This window comes from Artemia franciscana, chromosome 11, assembly GCF_032884065.1.
Source record: "Artemia franciscana chromosome 11, ASM3288406v1, whole genome shotgun sequence".
Lineage (NCBI taxonomy): Eukaryota > Metazoa > Arthropoda > Branchiopoda > Anostraca > Artemiidae > Artemia > Artemia franciscana.
The window spans coordinates 41,280,788-41,308,518 of NC_088873.1; the positions used below are offsets into that span (position 1 = coordinate 41,280,788).

At 35.6% G+C, this 27,731-nt stretch overlaps 2 protein-coding genes across 3 annotated transcripts in view; one reads left to right on the forward strand and one right to left on the reverse strand.

The window, feature by feature from the left end:
• Nucleotides 1–7,120, reverse strand: part of LOC136033229 (uncharacterized) — a 197,456-nt gene extending 190,336 nt beyond the window's left edge. For both annotated transcript variants that reach the window (XM_065713941.1, XM_065713942.1), the window contains exon 1: nt 6,977–7,120. In XM_065713941.1, the coding sequence (XP_065570013.1) occupies nt 6,977–7,025 (49 nt within the window). In that variant the 5' untranslated portion in view covers nt 7,026–7,120. The remainder of the gene's footprint in view (nt 1–6,976) is intronic.
• Nucleotides 1–27,731, forward strand: part of LOC136033230 (ERI1 exoribonuclease 3-like) — a 75,907-nt gene that overhangs the window by 30,126 nt on the left and 18,050 nt on the right. The window contains exon 2 of the mRNA XM_065713944.1: nt 17,797–17,923. Coding sequence (XP_065570016.1) covers nt 17,797–17,923 — 127 coding nt within the window. The remainder of the gene's footprint in view (nt 1–17,796; nt 17,924–27,731) is intronic.

Genomic DNA, 27,731 nt, shown 5'->3' on the forward strand with positions numbered 1-27,731 from the left:
CTAGAACCTCTGATTACCAATCCAATGAGCCCCTTCTGAATTTTATACGATCACCCTTTCTATATATACTTTACATGCTCCAGGGCATAAAATACAACCCTTGCCCTGAGGGCTCTGGGAGTGTTGTCATCCTCGAAGATGTAATTTCCGGACCTTTCAATTAAGTTGAACGAAATGCCTATCTAAACATTTGGATTGGATGGGTTTGGTGAAACGGTGGGCGTGGAGAGGAGGGGGGTTGCTTGCCCTCCATTCACTTTCGACTATTAAATAGGGCACTAGCCCTTTCAATTTCCAATCAAACGAACTCTTTTCGAAGTTTCTAAGACAACAAATGGCCATTTTAAAATTTTTATAAGACCCATTTCGGAAAAATATGAGGTCTTGGGGGAGGGGGTATCCACCTTCTGATAACTTTGTGTCTTAAAATAGTCACTAGAACGTTTGATGGTCCATCCAATCACCTCCCTCCAAAGTTTATACAATCACCCTTTCTATATATAGGCTACCTTATAACCCTTTTAACCTAGGCTACATCCGGGGCATAGCTTATAACCCTTGCCCTGAGAGGTGTAGGGGTTTGTCATCCTCAAATATATAATTTCCGACCCTTTCAATTATGTTAAACAAAATGACAATCTCAAAATTTTTATTGGATATGTTTGAGGAAATGGTGGGCGTGGGAGGAGGGTTGTTTGCCCTCCAATCACTTTCGACTATTGAAAAGAGCACTAGCCCTTTCAGTTTCCAATCGAATGAGCTCTTTTTGAAGTTTCTACGACAACAAATGGCCATTTCAAAATTTTTATAAGATACTTTACGGGAAAATATGAGCTTTGGGGGCCATCCACCCTCTGAATCTTAAAAAGGGCACTGGGAACTTCTGATTTCTTATCCAATGAGGCCATTCCGAAGTTTCTACGACCATCCTTTGGGTACAAATGTTATATGCCCCTAGGGCATAACTTACAACCCATGCCATGAGAGTTGCGGGGGGTTGTCATTCCCAAAGAAAAAATTTCAGGACCTTAAAACTGCGCTGAACAAAATTGCTATCTCAAAGTTTTGATTGGATGTGTTTGTATAAGTAGTGGACGTAAGAGGGGGGTTGGTTTCCCTCTAATCACTTTCGAATAATTAAAAGGGGCACTAGCCACTTCAATTTGCAATCTAATAAGGGCATTTAGAAGTTTCTACGACAACAAATGGCCATTTCAAAATTTCTATAAGATACTTTACGGGAAAATATGAGGTTTGGGGGGCCATCCACCCTCTGAATCTTAAAAAGGGCACTAGAAACTTCTGATTTCCTATCCAATGAGGCCATTCCGAAGTTTCTACGACCATCCTTTCTATACAAATGTTATATGCCCCTAGGGCATAACTTACAACCCATGCCGTGAGAGCTGCGAGGGGTTGTCATTCGGGGGGTTGTCATTCTCAAAGACACAATTTCCGGACCTTAAAACTACGCTGAACAAAATTGCTATCTCAAAGTTTTGATTGGGTGTGTTTGGAGAAATGGTGGGCGTAAGAGGGGGTTGGCTTCCCTCTAATCAGTTTCGAATAATTAAAAGGGGCACGCACTAGCCACTTCAATTTGCAATCTAATAAGCGCTTTTAGGAGTTTCTACGACAACAAATGGCCATCTCAAAATTTGTATCATATGCATTTCAGAGAAATACAAGGTGTGTTGAGGGGGATACCCAACTTTCGATCACTCTGAATCCTAAGGATGGACAATCCAATGAGCACCCTCCGAAGTTTATACGATCACCCTTTCTATGCAAAATTAAAAGTCACCAGGGCGTAACTTACAACCCTTGCCCTGAGGGCTGTGGGGGGGGTGGTTGTCATCTTCGAATATATAATTTCCGGATCTTTTAACTATGATGAACAAAATAGTAATCTCAAGATTTTGATTAGATGTGTTGGGATAAATGGTGAGCGTGGGAGGGGGGTTAGTTGCCCTGAAATCATTTTCGACTATTAAAAAGGGAACTAGCCCTTTCAATTTCCAATCGAATGAGTCTTTTCTGAAGTTTCTGTGGCAACTCCTTCGATACGAAGTGCCCTAGTCAAACAGTTCGTGGTAACGAACTGTAGTAAGGAGCGACCCTAGTAACCGGCTCAATAGTAACCGACACCCTAAAAAATGTAATTTTGATACCAATAGCTACATAAAAAAAATTGCATTATAATGCTGATTTCAAATATATAACTTTCATCAAGATTAGTCTGACCAATCAAAAGTTACGAGCCTGAGAAAATTTGCCTCATTTTAGAAAATAGGGGAAAACACCCCCTAAAATACAATCTTAACTCGCACCATCAGATTCAACGTATCAGAGAACTTTATTGTAGAAGTTTGAAGCTCCTATCTACAAAAATGTGGAATTTTGCATTTTTTGCCAGAAGACAAATCACGGATGTGTGTTTATTTGTTTTTTTTTTTGTTGTTTTTTTTTTTTTTTTTCCCAGGGAAGATCGTATCGACCCAGTCGTCCCAGAATGTCGCGGGAGGGCTCATTCTAACGGAAATGAAAATTTCTAGTGCCCTTTTTAAGTGACCAAAAAATTGAAAGGCACCTAGGCCCCCTCCCACGCTCGTTTTATCCCAAAAGTCACCAGATCAAAATTCTGAGATAGCCATTTTATTCACCATAGTCAAAAAACCTAATAACTATGTCTTTGGGGACGACTTACTCCACTGCAGTCGCCCTGGGAGGGGCTGCAAGTTACAAACTTTGACCTGTGTTTACATATAGTAATGGTTACTGGGAAGTGTACGGACGTTTGCAGGGAATTTTTTTGGTTTGGGAGGGGAAGTTAAGGTGGGGGGGGGGTTACGCAGGAGGATCTTTCCATAGAAAAACTTCTCATGGAGGAAGAGACTTTCAATGAAGGGGGCGCAGGATTTTTTTGCATTATTTAAAAAAACAAGGAAAAAATAAATATTTAGAAGTTTTTTCTACTGAAAGTGAGGAGCAGCATTAAAACTTAAAACGAGGAGAAACTATTGCGCATATGAAGGGTTTACCTCCTCGTAATACCTCGTTCTTTATGCTAAAGTATTTTTCATAATTTCAACTATTTATTCTACGGCCTGTGTGATTCAAGGGTCATTCTTAAGGAATTGGGACAGAATTTAAGCTTTAGTGTAAAGAGCGAGGCATCGACGAGGGGTGAACTCCCTCATATACGCAATAAAAATATACGAATATAGAATCGTTAGAGAAGTTCGTTACGTAAGTTAATTCGTAAATTACGTATATTTTTTACTAATGAAAATGTTCGTAAAACAATTAAAAGTTCTAGTTGCCTTTTTAAGTAATCAAAATTAGAGGGCAGCTAGGCTTCCTCCCACTCTCCTTTTTTCTCAAAATCTTCCGATTAAAACTATGAGAAAGCCATTTAGCCAAAAAGAAAATTAATATGCAAATTTCGTTTTAATTATTTATGTGTGGAGAGCCAAGATCAAAACATGCACGAATTAAAACACGCCCAGAAATTAATTAAAAAAACAAGTTTTTAAAACAATTTTTTCAAATAAAAAAACAAGTTTCCTTTTTTTAAAAGTAGAGCTAAGAGAAAGAGTCAAACTTTAGCGTACAGAGGGAGGCGTTGAGGAGGAAAAGCCCCTTTCATATACGGAGTAATTTCTGTTCGTTTTAAGTTTTAATGTCGCTCCTTACTTTCATAATATGAAAAAAACTTCGTTTTCTTAAAGAGTTAAAGAGGCTGCGTCCCAAAGTCGAACCTTAAAACGTACAGGAATTAGAAGAGGCAGTTGGGGGGCTGCCGCCCCCCCCCCAAACCCCCCGCTTTTGAAGACTCTTTTGTACAGGTTTTTTGTTTTGTTAATTAAAAAGAGGGCCTTTCCGAAGCCAAGAGCGGGGGGTTAGCTAACCACAACAAAAAACCTGTACAAAAGAGTCTTTAAAAGCGGGGGGTTTTGGGGGCGGCAGCCCCCCAACTGCCTCTCCTAATTCCTGTACGTTTTAAGGTTCGACTTTGGGACGCAGCCTCTTTAACTCTTTAAGAAAACGAAGTTTTTTTCATATTATTTCTGTACGTTTTTCTACAATCCATGGTGGATGTAATTTAATAATAATTTTCCATGTTTATTTTCTCGCTTTCTGTATCAATAAATTCAAACTGACAAAATTATCTAATTTTGATAATTTTAATAGTTTAGCAGCTTAATTATAAATTTAGCAGCTAGTGGTTTTTACCCACCCGCCTCCGGTTTATGGGCCCAGCGCGCTTCCGCTGCGCCAAGCTGCTGTTATGCTTGTTATCAAACAAGTTATTACAATAGAAAATTTCACCAACGGCTTCAATTAGAAAATCAATTTAAATGGTTCTTTTAACTTGCTTCCATCGAGCCTTACCCCCGCTTCAGTATAAATTCTTGTGAACATTCCAGTATGTAATTCTGATCACATGTTTCCATGTTTATTTTCTCCCTTTCTGTATCAATAAATTCAAACTGACAAAATTACCTAATTTCACAAATTATAAAAAGTTAGCAGCTAGCGGTTTCGATCCACCGACCTCTGGGTTATGGGCCCAGCACGCTTCCGCTGCGCCAAGCTGCTGTTAGTGTAAGAATTTTTCAAACAAGTGATGTTATTACAAGAGAAAATTTTACCTTCAATGGGGAAATGGGTTTTTCTAAGCTAGAAAATCGGGGGGTTAAGATTTTCCGACGAAACTTTCCAGGAAAATTACTCGGAGAATTCCGCGTCGAATGAGTCTTCGTACACCCAGATCCGATGTCGGCTGTGACCTGTAGGCGTGGCAGAAAAAAAAGGGTTTCTGTCATTTTTCTCAAATAAAAATTTTACGGATTAAGACAGAATTTTTTGAAGCTTTCAGTCAGTCTCACCATGTCGAGCTGATCATTTTGATGTACTTGATGTTGAAATTCGTAACTTTTAACAACAAAAAACTTAACATGGGCTCTTATGGGGAAATGGGGTTTTTCTAAGCTAGAGAATCGGGGGTTAAGATTTTCCGACGAAACTTTCAAGCAAAATTACTCGGAGAATTCCGCGTCGAATGAGTCTTCGTACATCCAGATCCGATGTCGGCTGTGACCTGTAGGCGTGGCGAAAAAAAAGAACATGAACTTTAAGTGGCTATGCGTGGTTTCTGGAAAACAGGGAAGGAGTTATCGGATCGATCTGAAATTTCGCGGATAAGCTCCTGGGCCCTAGGGGACCTTAACTTGTGAATTTCAGCCCGATCGGACAACGCTAAATGGGGGCTGGGGTTGGGGGTTCGAAACTTTCGGCCAGATTTTCCCCATGAAGGAAAAGTCGGAGGGGGATGAAATTTGGCAGGTTTCTTAGTTGGAGCTCGGGCTACGAAATGCATCCCTCCCCATCCCTCTGCGACCACTGGAACTGAATATCGCTTAACATTGTCGTGGTTTGCCTCTTTAAAGAGGCACGAGTGTGCCTCCTTGATTTAAAAAACTTGTTTTTTTTATTTAATCTTGCTCTATTGCTCTTCACTTAGGCAGCGCTATTGCGCTGCCTATGATGTACTGTATTACAGACAAATATTTGAAATATTGCAACACTTGAACAGTCAACAAATGAAATCTATTTGGTAGAGCTATCAAATTGCATATTAAGTGAAATTACATGATCTCCCAAAATGCTGTATTGGAAATATTCAGTTTTTTTACATCATCTCTCAAACTGTTATAGGTCTGTGTCGAAAACGGCTATAATAAGGGTAAATGTAGAAAAATTTCGTTTAGAATCCGGGGTAGAATCATCAGTATTGAAATAATACAATATTTTTGGCTTGAAACCACTATATGTGTCCAGGCTTTTGAAGTTACCCACCTGGTATGTGGGAGGCTGTATTCCTTCTTTATATTTATTTTATTTTATTTCCTTTATATTTCTATATTTTTTTATTTTTACATTCCACCCATTTTAAGTATGCTCATTTATATAGTCTAGTGTGAAATAATTCCTATACTAAGATAGAAAAATATGAGTTATGTGCTTTCGTCTTGGGCCCAACGATACATTGGACCTGACCTTGTATTGAAATGTGAATCCCACTCTACGATTCAAATGTGCAAAATATTTGGACTACATATCAGCTGTTAGTGTCCAACAAACCATGTTGAAACCAAAGACGTAAGTGCAAACAACGGGCCTATGCCCAGTCGGGGAAAATATATATATTTTTTAGATTCTTTCCCTTTTTTAAGCTGTTTGCTTTAAATTCTTTCCCTTGTCAACATTAAGGGCGCGTTGTTGTACACTGGCAAAATGTTTGGTATATTGTTTTTCTTCTTCTGTTGTTTTCAAATTTTCACTACTTTGATTTTATCATGGTTTGGGATTTTAGTTTTAGAACTTTTATTAATAAATCATGTGTTCTTTTTTTCTTCTTCCTGGTCCTAAAAAACGGTTTTTCTGAGCCTGAAAAATGGTTCAAAATTAGTTGCCGTTATTATGCTTTTTCTAACGGCTGCACCTTTTTATCTAAATCAAAATATAAAATTGAGCTTACTTGCTGCGCTCCCCGCTTTTATAGCCCTTGTTCGAAAACCAAGGTTCATATTTGAACCAAGGCTCATGTTTGTCTGCTTTCTGTATTCATGTCTTCTATTTTTTTCTTTTTTTTAACGACTAAACCTTTTTTCTAAATCCAAACAAAAAATTGAGCTTACTCATCCTGGCATTATAGCTGTTATCCAAAAACCAAGGTATATTTGTTAGCTTTCTGCATTCCAAGTCTTCCTATTTTTTTTCTTTTTTTAACGGCTACAACTTTTTTTCTAACTTAAAATACAAAATTGAGCTTACTTGCTGCACACCCTGCTATATCCAAAAACCAAAGCTCATATTTGTTAGCTTTCTGCATTCCAAGTCTTCCTATTTTTTTTTCTTTTTTTAACGGCTACAACTTTTTTTCTAACTTAAAATATAAAATTGAGCTTACTTGCTGCACACCCTGCTATTATAGCTGTTATCCAAAAACCAAGGCTCATATTTGTTAGCTTTCTGTATTCCAAGTCTTTCCTTTGTCACTGGAAAACCAAACTTACATCTTAGAAACAGAGAGCTCGATTAAAACGGTTTGTGCTGTTCCGATGCCTTTTATGCCATTCTTATCTACAGGTTGGACTTCCGAAGCCGTTGACTCAATATTTGAGTGAACATTTTTCTTCCCAAAGATGAAAGCAGTGTATTATATTAATATTTTTTTTTATAATCGTTTGTAAATAAGTCTTTTGTTTTTAATACTTTTTTAGGGAAATTTCATTTCGAAATATATTACCTTTTTATATAATTCTTTTCTCAAGGTCAAAACTAAAGTTAAAGTTTGTTATGTAACTAGATTTTAAACCATTTTTTCCTTTTTCTTCTTCTTCTGTATGTTCTTGATGGGAGATAAAATAAGATACTTGTTTTTAAAAATCAACAGTCACAAGCCCAAAGGGGCTGAATTTTTAATTTGAAGTCAAAAGACACAAAAAAGGTCAATAATTTGAGGATAGAAAATTGCAGTCGGTTAAATTTGCCATTGGAAAAATGATTATTGACTTTTAGTATTATAGACAGCGCAATACCGTTGCCAAGTAAAGAGTAAAGTGGGCACAATGGATTTTTTTTTCTGACCAAGGAACTTCGTACACAAGAAGTTGTCGTTGAAATTATGCAATGACCTCATTCGATTGGAAAATGGAAGTTCAAGTGTCCTTTATAGGAGTCAAAAGCGATTAGAAGGCAACAAGACCCCCCACGCTCATCATTTCCCCAGACACATCCAATTAAAATTTTGAGATAACCATTTTGTTCAGCATAGTTGAAAGATCCAGTAATTATGTCTTTGCGGATGTCATCCCCTACAGTCCTCAGGTCAAGGGGTATAAGTATGCTAGTTGCTCATTATTGACTGGTAAGGTTTTTGTGGGAGGGGTGGTCACATAAACTTCGGAGAGTTATGCGATTATGTAACCTTACTTCAAATATTATTTGCATCTAAAATATCTCAAGAACAGATAATAGTATTAAATTGAAACTTTCAGGGAATATTGACGTGAATGATTATATAATTCAAAAGACACTAAGTGCATCCAGCTTGTCAAAATAGCGTATATGCGACATGCCAGGAATGACAGGAATAAGGTTACTCAGTTGAACCTTTCAGGGAATGTCAATGAGGATGTTGAACTAAATCCAAAGACAAGGAAAACTTCCAGGTTGCCAAAATGACGTAACTTAAACCAATAATATAACTTTGGCAATAAAACACGAGAATGGAATTTAATAAAAAAGAAATCCTGAAAAGAAGTTTTTCAAAGAAAAGTAAAGGCCATGTTGAGACCTTAGACGACCGGAAATAAAGTCACATAGTGGATCCAACTTAAATTGACCAGAAATTACTATTAATAAATAAATGAAACCCAAAGCGAACTTAAACTAAATGTATAGTACATATCAAACAGGAATACAACTCCACTAAACCTTCAAAAAGTAGATTTACGCGTTAAGGAAACACAAATATATTTTAAACTTTTTATTTTTTAAATTATTACATGGAAGAAGCAAAAATGCTATTAGATCATAATCATCTTTATTATTATAGTGATTTTATTTTAGTAATTTTTTTTATGTTTTCACTAATTAAACCAAACGATTGAAAATACATATGGTTTATAATAACTTGCAAAAAAAGTCGTAGCCTTTCGAAGCTTTAATGAGGAAGAGAGGGGTACCCCTACTCCTGTTTATAGCAGATTCTTTTCGTTTAAAGTTTGACATGACTATTCATTGTGATTTTTACTCATTTTAGTATCTGTTTGTTCGTCTATTTCAGTATCTATTATCTTTATGTTTAACGTGTAATAGTTATTTTAATTTCTGTTTGTTTTGGGTTTCATTTATTCATTAATAGTGGTCGTCTTAAGTCTAAATTTATTACAGAGCTTATGTAGAACCAAACTAAGTTGAAGCTTTCTCAGCTAATATCCGAAGATCTGTATTTTACCACTGAAGGGTAAGGTGCTGTGAAGGTGCTTAATAGGATGTAGTACCATTAAATCACTTGGTGAGCCTCAGTGTTGGCTGACTGTAACAATGACAAGGTGTCCATTAGCAAGTTCTTCCAGGGGACTAGCTATCATTAAGAGCTATCGAGAATTTGCGGTTTGACCGTGAAATTTGACTGAAAAGACGTTGAAATTCCAAGTCCCTTTAGTCTGTGAGCTTGTAAATCAATGCGAGTGGCACCACAGAGAACTCTTAATGCGGTCAAATTGCTCAGATAGTAATATTTTTGAGCTGGTTTTTAGTGTTTTCCTACACATTATTCTAGAACACTTTTAGGGAGTGCCCATTCCTGCACTTTGAAAAGAAATGTCTGCTCTATTTGATTGAGAAAAGAAAATTCAGAGCTTCCGATGTAAGTTTCACTAAAACTAATTGTCTCTATATCCAGCACAAAACCTGAGAAGTTAAATAGTTTTTCTAAGATTACTGGGAACGTTGACAACGGCTTTTGGTTCTTTGTCATTTATTCGGATCAAAGCTCTACAAGTTCTGGCAAGACTGCTCAATAAAGTTTAAATAGTTTAGCGAAACAAACTAAAAATTGTATGTCAGACGAGATGGGGTGATGTTTTAAGGCACCACATCCTAATCAACTATTTCAGTACTGTTGCTGTCAAAGCCGTATCCATGGCTGGCAAGTGGTTAGGGGGTTTGAATCACCTTCTCCAGAAGATGTACGTCCGACTCATAAAAATCCAACAAAAATGCATATAAACAAATTTTTCACTCACCTACTTACTCAAGTCTTCCAATGCCAGCTGGCCCATGAGGTGACAACGGTGCCTCTCCATGGCAGTACCTCTTGTGCTTTTCATCAAAGTTCTTCAAGGGACGATCTCAACGGCATAGCATCCTTCTCGAGGTGATTGCCTTCTGTCGCCCGTGTCTTCTGATGCCGGGAGGAACCCACACTATACATCATGGGGTAGGTGGTTCTCACCCATACGCACCATGCAACTCTAATAACGCCACCGGTTAGCTTTAATTCTGTCGATCAGTAGCTGCTGCTTTGTCTTTTCACGTATAAAGGCGTTGGTGGTCTTACCAATCCACTGGATACCAAGGATGTGCAGAAGAAAGATGTTCTCAAAACCCTGGAATCGTTTTTCCAACTGATTAGTCAACGCCCAAGATTTGTATCTGTTCATTAGTACGGAGAGGACGTTACTATTGAAAAGCCAGACGCATCAGCTTTAGTAGGTATCCTGGATCCCTCCACACATGTGTTACTTTATTGAAGGCATTACTGATTCTCATATAGTGTGACAAGCATACGGAAAATCTTGTCGGGGAATCTATAATAACGTGGTATTATTCATAGTGAGTGTCTTTGGATTCAGTCAAACACCATCAAAAATCAATAAAGGTAATAATAATCTCAGTCTTCCATTTATTTGCTTCTTCTATGAGTACCCTCAAATTGAATATCTAATCAGTGCACAATCTCCCTGGTCGAAACCCATGCTGCTCATCCCTTAGCATTGCATTGGCTTCTGACTGAATGCGGTTCAGTAGTACTCGACACAAGATTTTACTCCCTACAGACTGAAGAGTGATGCCTCGCAAGTTATTGCAAGTTGGTTGTTCTGAATTTCTTAAAGAGCTTGACAGTAACCCCTGTCTTCGAATCGATGGGAATATTTTCAGTTTACCATATCAGAGTAACAGTCTGATGAAGGGGTTCGGCCATGAGTTCGGCTTCATACTTAAAGAGTTCAGGCTGTAAACCGCCGACCCCTGCAGCTACACCTTATGCTTAAGCTTATGCAATACTGCTTATGCAATAAATCTTATGCAATACTGTCTTGACTTCAAGTAAGCTTCTGGGTTCTTCGCTTATGTCAAGTTGAAAAAAGGTAACTCAGCCGGAGGGGATACAGGGTTCGTAGGTGGTGGAAAGTTCAGTACCTCATTGAAGTATTTTTTCCATATCTTTTTTGTCTTCCTTTTTTGTAAGAAGCTTGCCAGCCTTGCTTTCAACTGCAGGAGCCGGCCTTCTGAAATCTATGGTTATATCCATTTTGATACGATAGAATTTCCGATAGAATATTTCATAGCCCTACTTATCATCCCTTTGAGCATAGCTGAGATAACTATTATTGGAAATCCCTGTGGAAATGTCAGATTAAACTTTAGCCATGACAGAGACATTATGTCATAACTGCTTCACGACTTTACATCTAGTCTAAAGAAATTTCAATACTTCCTGTTTATTGAAAAATTACAAATTTTCTTTCAGTTCTCTTCTGCACAAAAGCATGCATTATATTTATATATATATATATATATATATATATATATATATATATATATATATATATATATATAAATATGTATATATATATATATATATATATATATATATATATATGTATATATATATATATATATATATATATATATATATATTATACCAGGAAAAATCTCCAACGCTTCCCATGTGATCTCCAGGTCAGACTATTGAAAATTTTTTGTTTGTTTGTATGATTTATTCAAAATTGTCAATTTTAGACCATGTTGTAAAAATACAACATTAGCCTCTCAGATTTATAAAAAAAAGGGGCACTTTCACTTGTTGTGAAAGGCTTTAAAACAATACATATATATATATATATATATATATATATATATATATATATATATATATATATATATATATATATCTTAACGAAAATGACACCATCAGATTCAGCGTATCAGAGAACCCTAATGTAAAAGTTTCAAGCTCCTATCTACAAAAATGTGGAATTTTGTATTTTTTGCCGGAAGGCAGATCACGGATGCGTGTTTATTTGTTTGTTTGTTTGTTTTTTCCCCAGGGGTGATCGTGTCGACCCAGTGGTTCTAGAATCTTGCGAGAGGGCTCATTCTAACGGAAATGAAAAGTTCTAGCGCCATTTTTAAATAACACAAAAAATTGGAGGGCATCTAGGCCCCCTCCTACGCTAGTTTTTTCCCAGAGTCACCAGATCAAAATTCTGAGATAGCCATTTTATTCAGCGTAGTCAAAAAACCTTATAACTATGTCTTTGGGGACGACTTTCTCCACCACAGTACCCGTGGGAGGGCTACAATTTACAAACTTTGACCAGTGCTTACATATAGTAATGGTTATTTGGAAGTGTACAGACAGTTTTCAGGGTGATTTTTAGGTTGTGGGGGGGGGGGGGGGGGTTTGAGGAGAGGGGGATATGTTGGAGGAAATTTTCTTTGAAGAATTTGTCATGGGGGAATACAATTTTCATGAAGGGAGCGCAGGATTTTCTAGCATTATTAAAAAAAACAATGAAAAAATAAATATGAAAAGATTTTTTCAACTAAAAGTAAGGAGAAGCATTAAAACTTAATATGAACAGAAATTATTACGCATATGATGGACTCACCTCCTCCTAATACCTCGTTCTTTAAGTATTTTTAGTAATTTCAACTATTTATTCTACGGCTTTTGCGATTCAGGGGCCATTCTTAAGAAATTGGGACACAATTTAAGCTTTAGTGTAAAGAGCGAGGTACTGACGAGGAGCTGAACCCCTTCATATACGTAATAGAAACATGAGATTACAGAAGTTCGTTACGTAATCTAATTTGTAAGTTACGTATGTCTTTTACTAATAAAAACATTCGTATAAAAATTAAAAGTTCTAGTTGCCTTTTTAAGTGACCAAAAAATCGGAGGGCAACTAGGCCTCCTCCCCCGCTCTTTTTTTCTCAAAACCGTTCGATCAAAACTATGAGAAAGCCATTTAGCAAAAAAAAAAATGTAAATTTCGTTTTAATTATTCATCTGCGGAGAGCGAAAATCAAAACATGCATTGATTCAAAAACGTTCAGAAATTAAATAAAAAAAACAAGTTTGTTTTAACGGAAAGTAAGGAGTGACATTAAAAATTAAAACGAACAGAAATTACTTCGTAGATGGAAGGGGATGCTTCCTCATCAACGCCTCGCTCTTTACGCTAAAGTTTTTTACTGTTTTAAAAAGTAGAGTTAAGAGAAAGAGTCAAACCTTAGCGGAAAGAGCGGGGCGTTGATGAGGAAGCATTCCCTTTCATATACGAAGTAATTTCTGTTCTTTTTAAGTTTTAATGTCGCTCCTTACTTTCCGTTAAAAAAACTTTTTTTTTATATTTAGTCTTACACAGCATAATTCTTGATTGCGTTCCGTTTAACTGAAAAGTATCGAAAAAAACATGAAACATTTGTTTATATTAATTTTGTCGGACAATATTAATTTTTTTACGTTTTTAAGAGTTAGAAAAACATTTTGGGAGGAGGGAGGTTCAAACCCCCTAACCCCTTGGATACGGCCTTGTGTATTTACTGCTCTTCAATACATTCGGAAATAAAAGTTTGTTTTAAAGTTGTTTTTTTTTTTGTAACAACGAGAATCGGTGAATGCGGGCTCGTTCTGCAGTAAGTATTTTGAAAAATAAAACTACCCAGTTATTTTCCAATTATATACCCAATTATTGCTCGTTTATTGAGATAAAATATATAGTGATATTTTGAATAATATCAGATATATGGTAATAATTTTGAATTCACGAAGTTAAAAATTGAAATTTTTTAAAATGAATTTTGTTTTCACTATAGTGCTAATTATACTCTTGTTTTTAGAATTTGTGGGGGGAGTCAGTCCTGCTTGTTTTAATTTTCTGTTCGTTTTTAGTTCAAAATTTCAAAATTTTGAAATAGCCATTATGTTCAGCATCAAAACTGAAGCTTACGAGCAAAAAGTTTACAGAAGATAAGTTCTTCCAGTTATATCTGTTGTTCCTGTTTTTCAAGTATATGTCCCAGTTGTTCCAGTCAGTTAGCATTTCTAGAATAATAGCAATTAATAACAAAAAACATTAGGCTGGATTGCCCCATCTATATAAAATCCCTTTGAATTAAGCTGCCCTAACAAAGGAAAGAATTTTACCAAAGGAGATACTAGTCTAGCCTGCTATCAAGGCCTACTAAGAAGCACCAAATTATGGAAGAGCTAGACAGGATGTACAGAAAGTCATTCTTGGGATATACTTACATTAGAAGATTATGAAAAAAAAAGGTCAAGTCTTAAAAATATCAGATTTTTGACAAACTCTCAACAGATACTAGGGGTGTGTTCCAGCTGACGGTTTTTCAGTAACTGCAGTTACTGCGCGGTAACTGCCCATTTCTAACTGCAGTAGAGCCAGTGGGAACGGCACAGTAAGCTGACTAGCAGTAGCGTCATTTTCGAATTAATGCACGTGTTTAAATTTAAGGGACAGTTTAATGCTGATTAGTATAATTTTTTTATTCCTTCTGTTTCAGAGCATTTAGAGAGGTTCTAAGCTTAAACAGTAAAAATTAGAGTATCTTGTTCAATGCAATAAAAGGGGTTAAAAGTGCTATTCAAGAAATGTGCCAGGAAATTATGCTAGATATGAAGCTATGGAAACATTCCAAGATATAACCCAAGTGCTTTGTTTCTAACGTGATAACGTAATGGGACATAATTTGGAAAACATCTCTTAGTGCTGTCAAATTTATATCTAGATTTTTCTAGTGGCTGGTTCTGATAATCTAATTTGCGTAATAAATGTATCTGAGTGTGTTTTCATTTATTTTGATGCATTTATTAGAAACCCTATGATTTAATGATTTCAAAACTTTTTAGTATATGCTAAGTTACGATTTTCTAAGTCGATTTTGTACGAAAGTTTTATTTTAGTTTGATCTTTATGACTTGGAATACCTCTTACAAATAAAACAATAATAATTATATAATCCAGTAAAATATGATAATACTTGTATCCCCTAAGCTTAAATTACGAGGAAAGTAATTGTATAAACTATTCATGATTATTTTTTCTTTAAGTTTGAAATATTCAAATTCGTAAATTCAACATAATAAAATACATTATCTAACTGAAGCTAAGTACTTTTTAATTTATAATTATTGTTTATAGTTTAGTTTATAATGATTGCAGAAGGAAATTCATGATTATCCCATGCTTTCATTTTTAATGCTAACAAATTTCAATTTTTCTGAGTAGCACGGAAAAATAATCTAGGTTTGCCTTATAGTATCTTTTCGAGATGAAAGTAATGTGAAGTCTTGTTAACATTTTTACTTTATAGGCATGTCCACCAAAGATTTTAGGTGCTTTAAAATTATTTTAATGTTAAAATAAAAAAAATTTATTTAATTATTTAATTATTATTTAATTATTATGAAATTATTTCACTATTTAATTATTTAACTATTAAAATTATTATAAAATTATTCAAAATTATTTAAACGTTATTTTTTGTGTCAAGCTGATTTTCTTCCTATATGCTTTTCATGAAATAAAGTAGTTGTCATGGCAACACAGAGAGGAGGTTTTTTATGAGCTTAAAACATATATGTACTTGATAGCTTAAGAAGGTTTAGCTTTCCTTTGAAGTTGTCTTGGGAATCTAACAGATTGTTAGTATTTGAATTTTTACGGACAAAAAGTGTTGTCAGCTTTAACTACTGCTACTACTAATACTAACAAATCACAGCAGCACCAAGCCCCTCAGGCCAACAACCTTTGTCAATCTGTCATCTTTCTCTCACAGATCGTGCCCTAGCCACCTCAACCTTTCTTTTATTATAGCCCTAGAAAGCGTGATTGAACCACATTTCTCGTATAGCCTGCTGTTTGAAATACAGTCAGTCAGCCAGGTACCCAGAACAATTCGTAGACATTTTTTTGGAAAATATCTAGTAAATTTCCAACCGATTTTCCGAGCGCCCACGCTTCAGATTCATATTTAACTACTGTCATATGGCCTTAGCCTTGGCCATTCTACTTTTAGTATCTTCACTACTCCCACCGTCTGTACTAATAATGCTACCAAGGTAAGTGAAGCTGCCCACTTGATCAATTATTTCGTTACCCAACGTCACCATTTCATTTTCGATTATCCCTAGCCTTAGTGAATTTTTCTTCTTTACATTATTTTCAAACCTATTGTAGCTCCCTGAAATCGCAAAACCTCTAAAAGCTTATTCATTTTGCTTACACTTTCATCTAGGATGCTTAAATCATTAGCATAATGTAAGTCCAGGAGAGTTTTTCCTCTCAGTTTGATTCCGTGGTGTCCCATTGCCTGTCCTATGCTCCTTAATGCAAAGTCCAGCGAAATAATCCATATAAAGGGGGATAGAACAGTATCATATTACTAAGTAATTTGCTACGTACAGAGACCAGACTAATGCCGACACTCACTCTTATCACCTTTCTTATACAGCGGTTCCATTAAGAATTTCCTAAAATAGTTAGGTACTTCCTCTTTTTAAAAAATCGTATCCATAATCTTCAGAAACTTATTTCTAACCTCAGAGCCACCATATCTAAGAAGTTCACTTACCACGCTATCTGCACCTGGAGCCTTATTATTTTTTAATCCTTTTGACACTGTCGCTATTTTTTCCACAAACTTTTTCATTTTCCTCTTCATCTTTTCCTGCAACTGTATCTCAGTTTAGTACATTCTCAAAATGTTCCATCGATCTCTCTTTAACTCTTTCCTTATCACTAATTTTGGCCCCGTTCCTATCTTTAACTGGGACAAGTCTGGACTGACTATTCCCTCTTAATTTATTAATATGCTAGTACAGCATTTTGCTCTTATCCCGTCTAGCTGCATCTTCCAGATCCTCGGCAATGTTATCCGTAGGCTCCATTTCACACCTCCTTAGTTCATATTTCAATGCTTTCTCCACTTTCTTTATATTCTTTTTGTTTTTATATGATCTATCACTTAGATACTTCTTGTACAAACCCCTTCTCCTCTCTGTTAAACATTAAGCTTTTTCACTAATATTCCTAGCTGCGGTCTTAACGTTATTCCCTAAGACACCGTCAGCAACTTCACAAACTTTTTTCTAAAGTTATTCCAACCATCTTTCACGTTGTCAAATTTTAAACTCTCAAGTTTTGTATTCAACTGTTCCTAGAAAGTTTCCCTTAAATTCTCAACCTGGCGTCATTCCGAAATTTCAGCTTTAAATTAACCCTAGACACTACTAAATGGTGGTGTTTATTGTTAACATAAATAACAGCACTCTTATATACCCTAGCATCTTGTATTGATCCTGCAAGTCTTCTGTTTACTCTAACATAATCAATAAGGTTGGCTGTCTTACCATCACGTGAATAACATGTCAACTTATAGGCCATTTTATGACCAAACATCGTATTGGTTATAGCTAGTTTGTTATATCTACGAAATTCCAGAAGTCTGTAGCCATTACTGTTTTCTTTTCCTACGCCAAATTTACGTAGGCGAGGATACCATCTATCCCTATTTCTACCGACCTGGGCGCTAAAATCTCCTAGTAAAAACACCATATTTCTACTTGGGACCCTGTCTATTTGCTCCTGTAACTGTAAGTCAAATTCATCTGTATCTAATACTACTAGTATTTCTGTCAGTCCGTTCAACAGGGACATATACGACTGTAACTGACACCAGACTGATGCCTACTATAACTTGGCAACACTGACGAATATGTGGTATTGCCTCAAAAACTTCCACTTTTGAAACAAAAGAAAGAAGCAACTGTAAAAAATTATGATTTTCAGGTACATATAGACCTAAGATGGGTCCAGAAAGGGGGTAAAAATGTTTTGAATTTTATGTTTTTGGTATTTTAAGAACCTGAAAAGTTAGTAGGGATAAATGTGTCTGTTTCTTTTTTAGCTTGCAAGTTGACGATATAAAAATGAGCCGTGCCATGGCAAATAAAATTCAAAAGCAAATTTTCAAATATTTTATAGTTTTGGATTTTGAAGCAACGTGTATGAAAGACAGAAAGATCGAGCCTCAGGTAATAAATTTTGAAGTCATAGACTTTTAAACTTTGCTGCTTTTATTGAATTTTTTTTTGTGTTATAAATGATTTTTCTCTTTGATCATGCTTATATCCCCAAAGTTGAAGTACCAAGGACAGTGAAAGTATTTTTTATCATTATTTTATTAATTTTTATCATAATTTTATTAATATTTTATCATAATTTTATTAATATTTTACAACATGCAAATATTGACCGTGAGTTGTATGTATGCGATGATTTTCCACCATTTTGATAAAATGTTAGCTCATTTTTAAGAAAAGAGTCACTTACGGAGAATTCAGGGCATATATACAACTTAGAGTGTATATTTGCATATTATGGAAGATTTAGTTTTCACTTCTATCGCAAAGGAATGTCATATTTGGATTCAGAGAGAAATTCTGTTTCTAAAGATATCCCTATTTCTTAGCTACGGTATCTCGTTATTGGTGGACGATGTTTACCCCCCCCCCCCCGAATGACGTTTATCCCCCTCCAGAAATTACTCTCCCCGGGAAAATACCCTCCCGGAAAATGCCCTCTCCATAAAACACACACTGCCAAAAGTATCCCCCCCTCGTGGAAAATACCCCTGGAAGATATCCCGCCTTGGAAAGTACCCCCCCCCCAACAGAAATGCTCCCCGGAAAATACCCCCGGAAAAAAATGTGAAAAACACTCCAACGGAAAATACCCCCAGAAGATACCCACCGTGAAAAATATGGATTTCGAAATTTGAGAATTCTATTTAAGTTCTGTTTTTTTTCCCGAGAAAGAATTTTGGTACTTGTGATAATACGTCACTCACCCAAGTTTACACTGTGTAAAACTCGAGAACAAATCAGTTTCTTCGTTACTTTCTTTCACTTAGCGCGAGACAAAGACAAGATAAAGACTAGAGAAAGAATAGATGGGAAAGTTAGGAAACAATTCTTACTTTATAATATAAAGAATCAGGAAACAATTCTTACTTCGTCTTACTTGAAGTCAGGAAACAATTCTTACTTCATAATATGAAGAATAGCTGTACGTAATACATTTTGCATGCACACCCACTATACTTCACCCCCCTCCCCATGTGCAAACATATAGCCCAAATTTGTAGCTAAAGTAACGAAGAGACTAACGAAGAAATCGGTTTGTTCTCGAGTTTTATGCATCGACAAACTTGAGTAAGTGGCATATAATGCACAAGTACCGGAAATTTCGTGGAGAGAGAGCTGGGTTTCCCAGTATTATTTAAAAACGATCAGAAATTAAACATAAGAAAAACAAATTATTTCAACTGAAAGTTAGCAGCAACATAAAAACTTAAAACGAACCGAAATCATTACGTATGTCATTACTCTTTACGCTAAAATTTTGACCTTTTGTCCTAATTCTTTAAGAACGATTCCTGAAACACAATGGCCGTTTAATTAGAACAATAAGCTTAGTTTCAAAATTCTATAAAATAAAACTTTAACCTACAGAGCCAAATCTTGAGGAGGAGGCAATCCCTTTCTTATACATAATAATCATGTTGCGAGAGCAACACTTGGGTTTTGTCGTGTTTTTTTTTTCCTAGCACCCCGATTTCAGCTTATCCCTAAAAAGTGATAAGGATCTAACCTCTGTGGTTTTTTCGGAAAGTGTGGACCTTAGGTCGGATTGATGAATATGACTTTGGATTTTGGAAAGCTTCGTAGAACTCTTGCCTGGGGCCAAAAATCTATTGTTTCTACCCATTTCTGTTCGTGATTTCAGCTGAGTTTATCATTCGGTTTTTTGCACTTGGGATTGCGATAGACAAATGGTATCAGATTGTGCCTCTTAAACTCTAAAAGTTCCCTCATTGCTAACGAAATTAGAGTTTATCCTTTGCTCCTTTCTAAGTGATGATGTTAGAAACTTGGCCTATGGCAAAAAAGTCAACTTTTGAACTAAGACAGATAGATTTTTTTTTGACGGCAGTCAATAGCTATTGATGAGCTGATCAAAGTACATGTCATCCATTTTTTGTTAGAAAAATTTCTTCATGAGATATACCAGTTTGAAAGTTTAAAGGGGCTGACAACTTCAGTAGTAAGATACAATCTGAAACCAAAAATAGGCCGATACCAATTGTGAGACATATAGGGGAGTTTCAAGTAACACTCGGCTATTAGCTCATAATCATGCTCGGCAATGAGGGGTTCGCAACTTTTGCTAGTTGGTGTACCTATTATTTGTTCCCGGTGTATTTGATGGTAAGACCAATTTGGTTCCAGTGGTAAGACATGTAAGGACTTGTAAGTAATATTCGACTGTTAGGCTACAATAATCTTCAGCAATGATGGGTTTGCAACTTTTATTAGTTGCAATGAGGGATTTGCAACTTTTGCGAGTTGGTATAATAATAATAATAATTTATTTATAACCCACAAAGTACATTAAACTGTGGAGTAAACACACAAAAAAAGAAAAAAAAAGACGAAAAACATAACAACATAAATAATATAGATAACATAGCAGCATAACAACATACAACATAAGTAAATTACCTCCATTCAAAAAATGGCCAAAGAGGGTAAAAAACACCAATCATTTGCCGAGTTTTAAGACATATATCTTTAGATAAATGTTTCAGTCGCGAGGGCGCATCAACGATGTCAAATTTAGCGACGACTGTATGATTCCGATACCACCGAGGCAGACGCAGCAAATACTTGCAATACTTAAAATATCCTGAGCGTATTTTCTTTGTATCCTTCTTGCGAAGGAGGAAAGCAAAACCAGAAAGATAAAAAACAGCAGGGGCACAAAAACTAGAATAAAGACGGCATAGTCCATTTCGGTTATACCGACCACGATTTGGTGAAATTTTCGCGTTTCCAACCCGCATACTTTTCAGCACGCTGGACGTAATAGCGGAGCAAGTAGACGAAAGTGACGTGGAAAAAGAGAGACCCAACCATTTAATACTTGCTGAACATGGTATAGTATTTATTTTAAGATCCTTGCAGATTAACAACTTCAGCGTTTAATCGAAGTGAGGAAACAAAAACAAAGTGTTCCTCTCGCAACATTTTACTCGGCGAAGCCGAACAAAGGTTGCCGCAACACCTCACGTTGCCCATGCAACGTAGATCTATTTTCAGTTTGTTCTAAGTTTTGATGTTGCTCCGTACTTTCAGTTGAAAAAATTTGTTTTTTTTTTCAATTCAATTTCTGATCTTTTTAAATAATACCGGGAAATCCGACTCTCTCTCTATGAAAAATTCAGGTACTTGTGGATTATACGCCGCTCTCTCAGGTTTACAATGTCTAAAACTCAAGAACAAATCGGTTTCTTCGTTAGTTTCTTCGTTATTTTAGAAACAAATTTGGGTTGTATATTCGCACATTAGAGGTGGGGGGAGGGGTAAAGTAAAGCAAAATATTTTAGGCATAATTATTCTGCATATTATAATGTAAGAATTGTTTTCTGACTTCACACTGTCCAAATTCTCCCCTCCCCCCTCTTATGTGCAATATATAGCGTAAATTATATATTCCCCGTCCATTTTGTCACTTGTATTTTTGTCTTGTCTCACGCTAAGCTGCAAGACACTAACGAAGAAACCGGTTTGTTTTCGAGTTTTACATAGCGTAAATTTATGTGAGTGGCGCCTAGCGCACAAGTACCAAAATTCCTTCCCCCTGAGGAAAAAAAACTCAAATACAATTCTTAAATTTCAAAAGCCTTATTTTCCATGGGGATGATGTATCCTTAACGGTAGGCCTACAGATTTGCTCAGTCTTCACAAATTCTTCAAAGGCAGGTCGTAGCTCCTCTTCTGTGACACCTTTATTGCAGACAATAAAAAGTCTGGAATAGAGAGGGTTGCCAAAATTGTCTTTCTTGAGTTGTCCAATCCTTTTTGACTCGTAAAAAAAGTACTAGAGCTCTTAATTTGCAATCAAATGAGCCTTATTTCTATTAAAAGTGCCTTGGCCAGAAAAAAACTTTAGATAATACGTTTTATCTATATCGCTCTTGACTTGACAGCACTTCAGCGCTGCCTATAATAGCCAAGAAGCACCAATAGGCTATTGAATAAGTGGCTAGCAACTATAAATAATATGTGGCCTGAGTATTTAGTGAGCATTAAAACCCAATATTCAGCTATACGCTTTATCTAGTAATTATTCCTACTAAGCCTGGAGATCATGTGCCGAGGCAGGACTAACTCCGAAAATCATCTTAAATCTATTTTGGATTAGGGAAAAATAACTCTCAATGAATATTTAAGGTAAATATCTATAATAAATATCTAAGGTAGACCAACAAGCATAATACCTGACCAATAGCAAAATAAAAACTGAATTTGAACTATAAAACCAAGACCAAGACAGGCCTCATCAAACAGTTCGTGGTAACGAACTGTAGTAAGGAGCGACCCGGCTCAATAGTAACCAAAACTATAAAAAATGGAATTTTGATACCAATAGTATATCAAAAGAATTGCATTTTAATGCTGGTTTTAAATATATAAGTTTCATCAAGTTTAGTCTTACCCATCAAAAGTTACGAGCCTGAGAAAATTTGCGTTATTTTAGAAAACAGGGGGAAACACCCCCTAAAAGTCATAGAATCTTAACGAAAATCACACCATCAGATTCAGCGTATCAGAGAACCCTATTGTAGAAGTTTCGAGCTCCTATCTACAAAAATGTGGAATTTTGCATTTTTTGCCAGAAGGCAGATCACGGATGCGTGTTTATTTGTTTTTTTGTTTTTTTGTTTTTTTTTTTCCCCAGGGGTGATCGTATCGACCCAGTTGTCCTAGAATGTTGCAAGAGGGCTCATTCTAACGGAAATGAAAAGTTCTTGTGCCCTTTTTAAGTGACCAAAGAAATTGGAGGGCACCTAGGCCCCCTCCCACGCTAATTATTTTTCCAAAGTCAACGGATCAAAATTCTGAGATAGCCATTTTATTCAACGTAGTCGAAAAACCTTATAACTATGTCTTTGGGGACGACTTACTCCCCCACAGTCCCCGTGGGAGGGGCAACAAGTTACAAACTTTGACCTGTGCTTACATATAGTAATGTTTATTGGGAAGTATACAGGCGTTTTCAGGAGGATTTTTTTGGTTGGGGGGAGGGGTTGAGAAGGGGGGGATATGCTGGGGGAACTTTCCATCGAGAATTTGTCATGGGAAAAGAAAACTTCTATGAAGGGAGAGCAGGATTTACTAGCATTATTTAAAAAAAATTAAAAAATAAATGTGAAAAAGCTTTTTCAGCTGGAAGTAAGGAACAGCAATAAAACTTAAAACAAACATAAATTATTACCCATATAAGGGGCTCACCTCCTTATGATACCTAGCTCTTTACGCTAAAGTATTTTTAGTAATTTCAACTATTTATTCTACGGCTTTTGTGATTCAGGGGTCATTCTTAATGAATTGGGATAAAATTTAAGCTTTAGTGTAAAGAGCGAGGTACTGACGATGGGGCGAATCCCCTCATATATGTAATAAAAACATGAGAATACAAAAGTTCTTTACGTAAGCTAATTTATAAGTTACGTAAATATTTTACCAATAAAAAGATTCGTAAAAAATTAAAAGTTCTAGTTGCCTTTTTAATTAACCAAAAAATCGGAGGGCAACTAGGCTTCGCCCCCGCTCTTTTTTTCTCAAAATCATTCGATCAAAATTATGAGAAAGCCATTTAGCCCCCCCCCCCAAAAAAAAATGTAAATTTTGTTTTGATTATTCCTCTGCGGAGAGCCAAAATCAAAACATGCATTGATTCAAAAACGTTCAGAAATTAAATAAAAAAAACGAGTTTTTTTAACTGAAAGTAAGGAGCGACATTAAAACTTAAAACGCACAGAAATTACTTCGTATATGAAAGAGGCTGCTTCCTCATCAACGCCCCGCTCTTTACGCTAAAGTTTTTTACTGTTTTAAAAAGAAGAATTGAGAGAAAGAGTCAAACTTTAGCGTAAAGAGCGGGGCGTTGATGAGGAAGCAGCCTCTTTCATATACGAAGTAATTTCTGTGCGTTTTAAGTTTTAATGTCGCTCCTTACTTTCAGTTAAAAAAACTCGTTTTTTTTATTTAATCTTTAGTCAGATCAGGCGGGAGATCAATGAAGTAAAGTCGATTTTGGTTCAAAGAGTCAAAAAATATATCCGAAATCATGATTCCGAGAGACAACAGAGGAACTTGGAAAACAAAGTGGGTCATATAGAAAGAGTGAAATTTAACTAAACATCAAATTAACTATAACAAAATAAAAGATGGGATGATCAGACATTCAATAATTATTCTTAAGCAGAGTTGGAAGGCGAAAGAATTTAAAATAAAGGAAAAGAATCCTTTCTTCTGACTCTCTTATGAGAGTCCGAGACACCCGGCAGGTTGAAGTGCCACATTTATTTATGGTGATTCTTATCAGTTTTAGGCTTATCAACATTATTCATTTTATTTTTCATTTTCAATAATTTCTTTTGTCACAACCTTGGTAGGTTAAATAATCTAACTCTGGCTTGTTTTAACTTTTTGCTCGTTACTTTTAGTGCAATTACGTTACCATTTCTAATCTAATACAAACAAGCTGCTATATCTACAAGGGCCAAAAAGCAGAATAAAGATTTTTTCTTGTCACAAGACTACATTTTAGGTCGACAATATGAAATTTGGCATACTGCATTAACTTTCTTTCCACATAGTTTATTTGTATATATTCCTTAATTGATAAATTTTTTCAAAATTTTCCTTCATTAAAAAAATAATTTTATTCTCAAAACTATTAAAAGAAAATAGTTTTATTCTCAAAACGTTAATAAAAATAGAGTTTAAAAAAAAATTCACAACTTCCACGTAAAATCACCTATTTGTAGTCACAAAAATCCACGTAAAATTACTTATTTGAGAGAGAACCTATATAATAAACTTTAAATCAGACGCCAAAAAAATGCCAGCTGATTACAGGGAATTTTTGGTGCAATATCATGGGCATAATATAAATTAAAAGCAAAAAGGCTGCTGGGAGCGTAACGACACCCAAAAAACTTTTTATAAACTTTAGTAAGTTCTGTTTATTAAATTTTGGATTGTAAATTCGGATTCAGTTGAAATCAAATTAGAGTTTTGCAAGAATTGAAATAAGAAGGTTCCAAATTTTGGATACCAATTAGTTTTAATTAACTTATTTTATTATTTATTATTTTAAAAAATTTTACAATTCATTTTTATTAATAATGGGCATTATATTGATATATGAAAAATCAGTTTGTTAATAATTTATCTATTAAAATTAATCAATAATTTTAAATAATCTTATTTTTTTGTCATTTTATAATATATGTTATTTCTATGTACTTTATCTATTATTTTTATAGTTTTATTTCTATTACTGAAGTATTTTTATTATTTTATCCATAACTAGCTGGGTCCTGGCGACTTCACCGCCGGGCCCCAGCATGGCACTCGGCAGGTTTTTATATATGGATCCTCATTGTCCCTTATGTTCTAACCGCAGATACTGCTGGGTCCCGGCGGCTTCACCACCGGGCCCAAGCATGGCACGCGGGAGGATTCTATTTATGGATTCTCATTGTCCCTTGTGTTCTAACCACAGACAGTTTTGGGTCCCGGCGGCTTTGCCACCGGTCCCTGCGGACCCCAGCATGACACGCGGCAGGCTTCTATATTTGGATTAAACAGAAAAACAAGTTTTTTGAAATGAAAGTAAGGAGCGACATTAAAATTTAAAACGAACAGAAACTACTCCGTATTTGAAAGGGGCCTTTCCTCCTCAAAGCCCCGCTCTTTACGCTAAAGTTTGTCTCTTTTTCTTAACTCTACATTTTAAAACAGTAAATAACTTTAGCGTAAAGAGCGGGGCGTTGAGGAGGAAAAGCCCCTTTCAAATACGGAATAACTTCTGTTCGTTTTGAGTTTTAATGTCGCTCCTTACTTTCATTTAAAAAAACTTGTTTTTTTTTTTGTTTAATTTCTGGACGTTGAATTAATGCATGGTTTGAATTCGGTTCTCCGCACATAAATAATTAAAACGAAATTTGCGTATTAATTTTCTGGGACTAAATGGCTTTTTCATAGTTTTAATCGCAAGATTTTGAGAAAAAAGGAGCGAGGGAGGAGGCCTAGTTGCTCTCCAATTTTTTGATTACTTAAAAAGGCAACTATAACTTATAATTTTTTACGAACGTTTTCATAATTAAAAAATATACGTAACTTACGAATTAAATTACGTAGTGAACTTCTATATTCGTATGTTTTTATTGCGTATATGAGGGGGCTCACCCCTCGTCGATACCTCACTCTTTACATTAAAGCTTAAATTTTGTCCGAATTCCTTAAGAATGACCCCTGAATCACAAAGACCGTAGAATAAATAGTTGAAATTACTAAAAATACTTAAGCGTAAAGAGCGAGGTATTACGAGGAGGTAAACCCCTCATACGCGTAATAATTTCTGTTTGTTTTAAGTTTTAATATGCTTCTCACTTTCAGCAGAAAAAACTTTTCATATTTATCTTTTCATTTTTTTAAAATAATGCTAGAAAATCCTGCGCCCCCTCCATTGAAAGTCTCTTCCCTCATGAGAAGTTCCTCCATGGAAAGATTCTCTCCGGTAATCCTCCCCCCTCAATTATCCCCCCCCAAACCAAAAAATCCCCCTCAAAACGTCTGTACACTTCCCAGTAACCATTACTATATTTAAACACAGGTCAAAGTTTGTAACTTGCAGCCCCTCCCACGGGGACTGCGGGGGAGTAAGTCGTCCTCAAAGACATAGTTATTGGGTTTTTATACTATGGTGAATAAAATGGCTATCTCAGAATTTTGATCTGGCGACTTTAGGGAAAAATGAGCGTAGGAGGGGGCCAAGTTGCCCTCCAATTTTTTGGTCACTTAAAAAGGGCACTAGAACTTAATTTCCGTTAGAATGAGCCCTTTCGCGACATTCTAGGATCATTGATTCGATACGATCACCCCTGGGAAAAAAAACAACAAAAAAAACAACAAATAAACACGCATCCGTGATTTGTCTTCTGGCAAAAAATGCGAAATTCCACATTTTTGTAGATAGGGGCTTGAAACTTCTACAACAAGGTTCTCTGATACGCTGAATCTGATGGTGTGATTTTCGTTAAGATCGTATGACTTTTAGGGGGTGTTTCCCCCTATTTTCTAAAATGAGGCAAATTTTCTCAGGCGCGTAACTTTTGATGGGTAAGACAAATCTTGATGAAATTTATATGTTTAAAATCAGCATTAAAATGCCATTCTTTTGATGTAACTATTGGTATCAAAATTCCGTTTTTTAGAGTTTCGGTTACTATTGAGCCTGGTTGCTCCCTACTACAGTTCGTTAACAGTATCCACAATTCGAACCGGCCATTTTGGATATCCTTTGAATTTTGCAAACGCTAGTCCTCTAATTTCGAATCCTCCAAGCATATCGGATAATTAGAAAAATGTTACCTTTTAATTGCCTTTCTTACTTATAGACGTGCCAGCCTTCGTCTGTTTCTCATTAAAATTATCCAGAAAAAGTATCCAAAAAAGATTTAATTTTTCGTCACTGAGTAATTAGACCTAGTACTTTTACAAAAAGTATCAGTTAACTCTATTGCGTAACACTTAAATCACTATTCAAAATATAATCCTTTTTGAATACTGGTCTTAACTGGACGAAGTCTGAATGAATACTGAAATGAATACTGTTTAAATCCAAAATTTTAAAAAATGTCGAATATGCCGAAATAAAAGAATTTTGTACTTTAAGGGAAATGTTCTTTTTTTAATACAATTTAAA